This window comes from Trachymyrmex septentrionalis, unplaced genomic scaffold (assembly GCF_001594115.1).
Source record: "Trachymyrmex septentrionalis isolate Tsep2-gDNA-1 unplaced genomic scaffold, Tsep1.0 scaffold9, whole genome shotgun sequence".
NCBI lineage: Eukaryota > Metazoa > Arthropoda > Insecta > Hymenoptera > Formicidae > Trachymyrmex > Trachymyrmex septentrionalis.
In genome coordinates, this window is record NW_017306091.1 from 2,091,173 (window position 1) to 2,095,016 (window position 3,844).

Below are 3,844 nucleotides of genomic sequence, written 5' to 3' on the forward strand. Positions count from 1 at the left end.
GAGTTATCGCGGATTAAATAAAAGAATTATTTTGACTTTAATTGCTCATAACTCCATTAAAAATTGTCGTATCGTATAATTTAAAAAAGAGATTTTTAAAGCTGAAACTTTACTCTATCAAGATATATTTATATTGTTGGTAAGAAAGTAATTGCGGTTTTTACTGATAGATGTCTTTTAAAAAAATGCGATGACTTTTTACTTAACCTAATATTATTTTAATTTATCAAAATTAGATTGTTCTAAAAAAAGAATATGCTTTATATTTTCCTAAATATTACGCGATTCCTGTCATTGCTATTAAATAACTTTTCCTAATGTCACATAAGATCCGAACGTTAATTTTCTTTCGAGAGAACAAAATCATATTTCTTTCCTCCAAAAAAAAAAAAAAAATAATTGAACGTACTCGACCTGAAATAATTTTCGAATTAGTCAAAAATTGTAGAAATTAAAAATTTACCCTTACACTATTAACATGAGTCACTAGTGACCGAGCATTCCTCCTCTTATTTCTTAGCTCCTCCCAGCTGTTGCTAGCTTCCAACAGCCTTTTGTAGAGGCTTCCAACAGCCCCTACAAAAAGAGTAGATCGACCAATGCTGTGCAATGCTGTGACCTTATCTATTAGAGCTGTCCTCGTGCCAATCACCCTCCCTCCTCCCCCACTATTATCACCCTTCTCTTGCCTCATCTAAGTTCGGTCAAGTCGTTCGGTGGAGAATTCCTGTAGTGTGTACGGTGTGTTTCGTCGTGTGCCATACCAATTTTTATTAGACAATTCATTATAAGGACAGCCCTTTTACCGGAATTGGTAGAAATTTCCAAAAACTCCACCATCACGTTTTTCTCCTTCTCTTCCTTTCGCTTCGAATGCGAAAATCATGTTCTTTCATCCCACAGAATTTTCCATACGTGATTTCCATTCAGTCTACAGTGAGTTCTCCGGTACAGATCCTAGTGAACAACGGATAGCCGAAGTAACGATACAAAATTCTGAAATATTAGTGACATACCGGCGCCGTCGGGTAAATATCGCAACGAAGAATCGATTGAGAGATCATACAAGTATCAGGGAGAGGAATAGCGATCTCATATCACCTGTTGCCATCTGTTATCAACGGTACGTTGACACCTTGATTCATTTGACTGGGGGAAATGGTGTGGTAGAAAAGTACTAACAGTAGGATAGATAAGAATGATTGTTCCGTTCTTTCCTCCTTTCAACTTCCCCCACTCGTTTTCTCTTTATCATTCATGTGCCACGTCGATAAACTTCATCAATTTCCAAGAAAGATCGATTTCTCTATCACTCCTAATCGGCTTTTATTTCTCTTTCATTTCTTCTCTTTATTTCTTTCTCTTCCGCTTAGGGATAAAGAGCGAGTGTTGCGAAGAGGACGTGAATAATTCACGAAACGCACACGCACGCACCGACTGCGTCACGGATGGCGTAGCGATTGGCGCATGTATGTCTTTCTCTTTCGTACAAAGGCACAACTTGGTACGCAAAACGTTCCATTCATTCCACGTCGTTCGCTCTATGCAGTCTACGTTCATCCCTTTCTCTTTATTTCAGTCTTTCTCTCACTTGTCTCTTATTCATCTCTCTCTTTTGCCGGCTGGATTTTCATCTTAATAAGATTATTGGAACTAGATCGTTCTCCGATATTGTTTTAACTTATAATTCTTATTCATTCTTTATACTACGACTCAACAAAGGAAAGTAGTTGGCAGAAAAAAAAGGTTTCGGACAGAGATTGAGGGGTGTCATCGTTTCAAAGTCACAGCTGGTTACCGGAAGGAACGAATTCGATCCGAAAGGAAGAAGGTCTTGACTCAGCGAGAGATTGTAGATCGTTTTCGAAAAATATTGAGTTCTGTACAGGATTATAGGTTTATTGTAGTAAATCTATCAGATTATAGAGTACTTTACTCGAATGTAGTCTTAATTAATTAGCCTGTTTAAGGAAAAAAAAAAATTACACAAGAACGAAAGTACGTAGAGAACGAAAGTTCACAGTTTTCTGGGCGCTGAATACGGTACTTATCAAATTGCTTTACCGATCTTGTTGTAATTTTGAGAAATTTGTGTGTAGTTAAAATTACAAAATAAATCTATCTTAATATCTATCTTTTATATTGTAAAGTATAAGTATATAATTGATCATGTATATTTGAAGAAGTTTTATTATAATAATCACAAAATTAATTCTACGGCTGCAATCATATTTTTAGATTTAATCCAAATTGCAGACGGAGAATTAAGCGTGTTCATTTTTTAAATTACATATGTCAATAGTTAGACGTATGTTAATAACTACATATGTCAAGTAATTGTGTCAAAATTAAATATGTTGTCAAGTTTGATAATTATGTTCGTAATTATCAGATTAGTCTCAGCGACTTGAAAGCTCTTTAAGTTTGAATAATACATTCAAAACACATTTGACGAATTCTTAATAATTTATATCCAACAAGCTGGCGTCAATTGTCATTCTGACGTCAAAATGACGAAAAATAACGTCAGCATATTGCGTCAGCATATTGCATCATGTAGATAATTTGGATGCAATATTAACATCATCATAGGTATCTTTTTAGTTATAATCGATAATAAATTTGTTTTAAAGATTAAATATTAACAAATATTTATAATTTTAATTGCAATGAAACATATTATTTATTTTTATTATTTATTATTTATTTATTTATTAATCCTTGCCTCGCAGCTTAGGATGGCTTCCAGTTTACATTCCTTACAATCCATACAAATATAACATATATATTATACATTATTATTTTATTATACATTATATCTAATCCATTCTATTATATTAAATAAATTTTAACTTTAAACGAATATAAGACAAATCCAGCAAACGAGAATGGATTGAAATTTTGTTCTATCCGAATACGCGTATTTTAAATAGTGAATACTTTTTTTGGATTTAATCGTCAGCATACATAATTGATCAACATTTTTCCTTTCTTATTACAATATACACACACACGCGCGCGTGCGCGCGCACACACACACACACATATTAAATAGAGTCGGACTCAAGGGACATTCCTTTAAAACCTTTGTCCGTCCAAAATTCTTTTGATCTTTTGTCACTTATTTTAACCACATTTCTTTATATATGTCTGCATAATTCTCAATCTCAGGTTCTCTTCTCTAGGTTCTATCTCCATCCTCATTGACTCACTTTTCTTCTATCTATGTTGTCAAATGCCACTTTCAAATCAGCAAAGAAGGCGAATATCTTCCCCCCCCCCTTTCTGCTCAGTTCTCTGTTAACTACATAATTTAATATATATATCGCATCCATCGTTCCTCCCTCTTTTCTAATCCCGAATTGCCCTTCCTTCAGCTTATCAGTTACTTTTTTCTCGAACCTTTCATTTAATATGATCGCGTAGATTTAACAGAATATATATTAAAATATTATATATGTTAAATATTATATATTAAAATATCTCTGTTTTACAACTTTGATCAGAAATTTTTCAACTTTTTGTGACATGATAGAACTATTTGATAAACGGAATCGTATTCAGTGCACAAAAAACCGTGTGAATCGATCCTTGGACGTAAAAAAATTATTTATTGAACAATATTATCACGAAGATACAGGGGAAATTGTAATATTGATAATAAAATTTTATCGCGATACTGTATCTATAATCTTTATTGTTTTTCGATAACCTGAAGCGTCGACAAAGGTCATTTAGTTATAGTATCAGGCCGATTAGTTTTGTCGAACACAATGGCTCTCTAGCGACACACACACACACACACACACACACACACACACACACACACACACACACACACACA

At 33.6% G+C, this 3,844-nt stretch overlaps 1 protein-coding gene across 1 annotated transcript in view; it reads left to right on the forward strand.

Annotated features, from left to right (window-relative positions):
• Positions 1-578: 578 nt before the first annotated feature.
• Positions 579-3,844, forward strand: part of LOC108755628 (death-associated inhibitor of apoptosis 1-like) — a 6,155-nt gene continuing 2,889 nt past the window's right edge. The window contains exon 1 of the mRNA XM_018498741.1: positions 579-1,123. Coding sequence (XP_018354243.1) covers positions 885-1,123 — 239 coding nt within the window. The 5' untranslated portion in view covers positions 579-884. The remainder of the gene's footprint in view (positions 1,124-3,844) is intronic.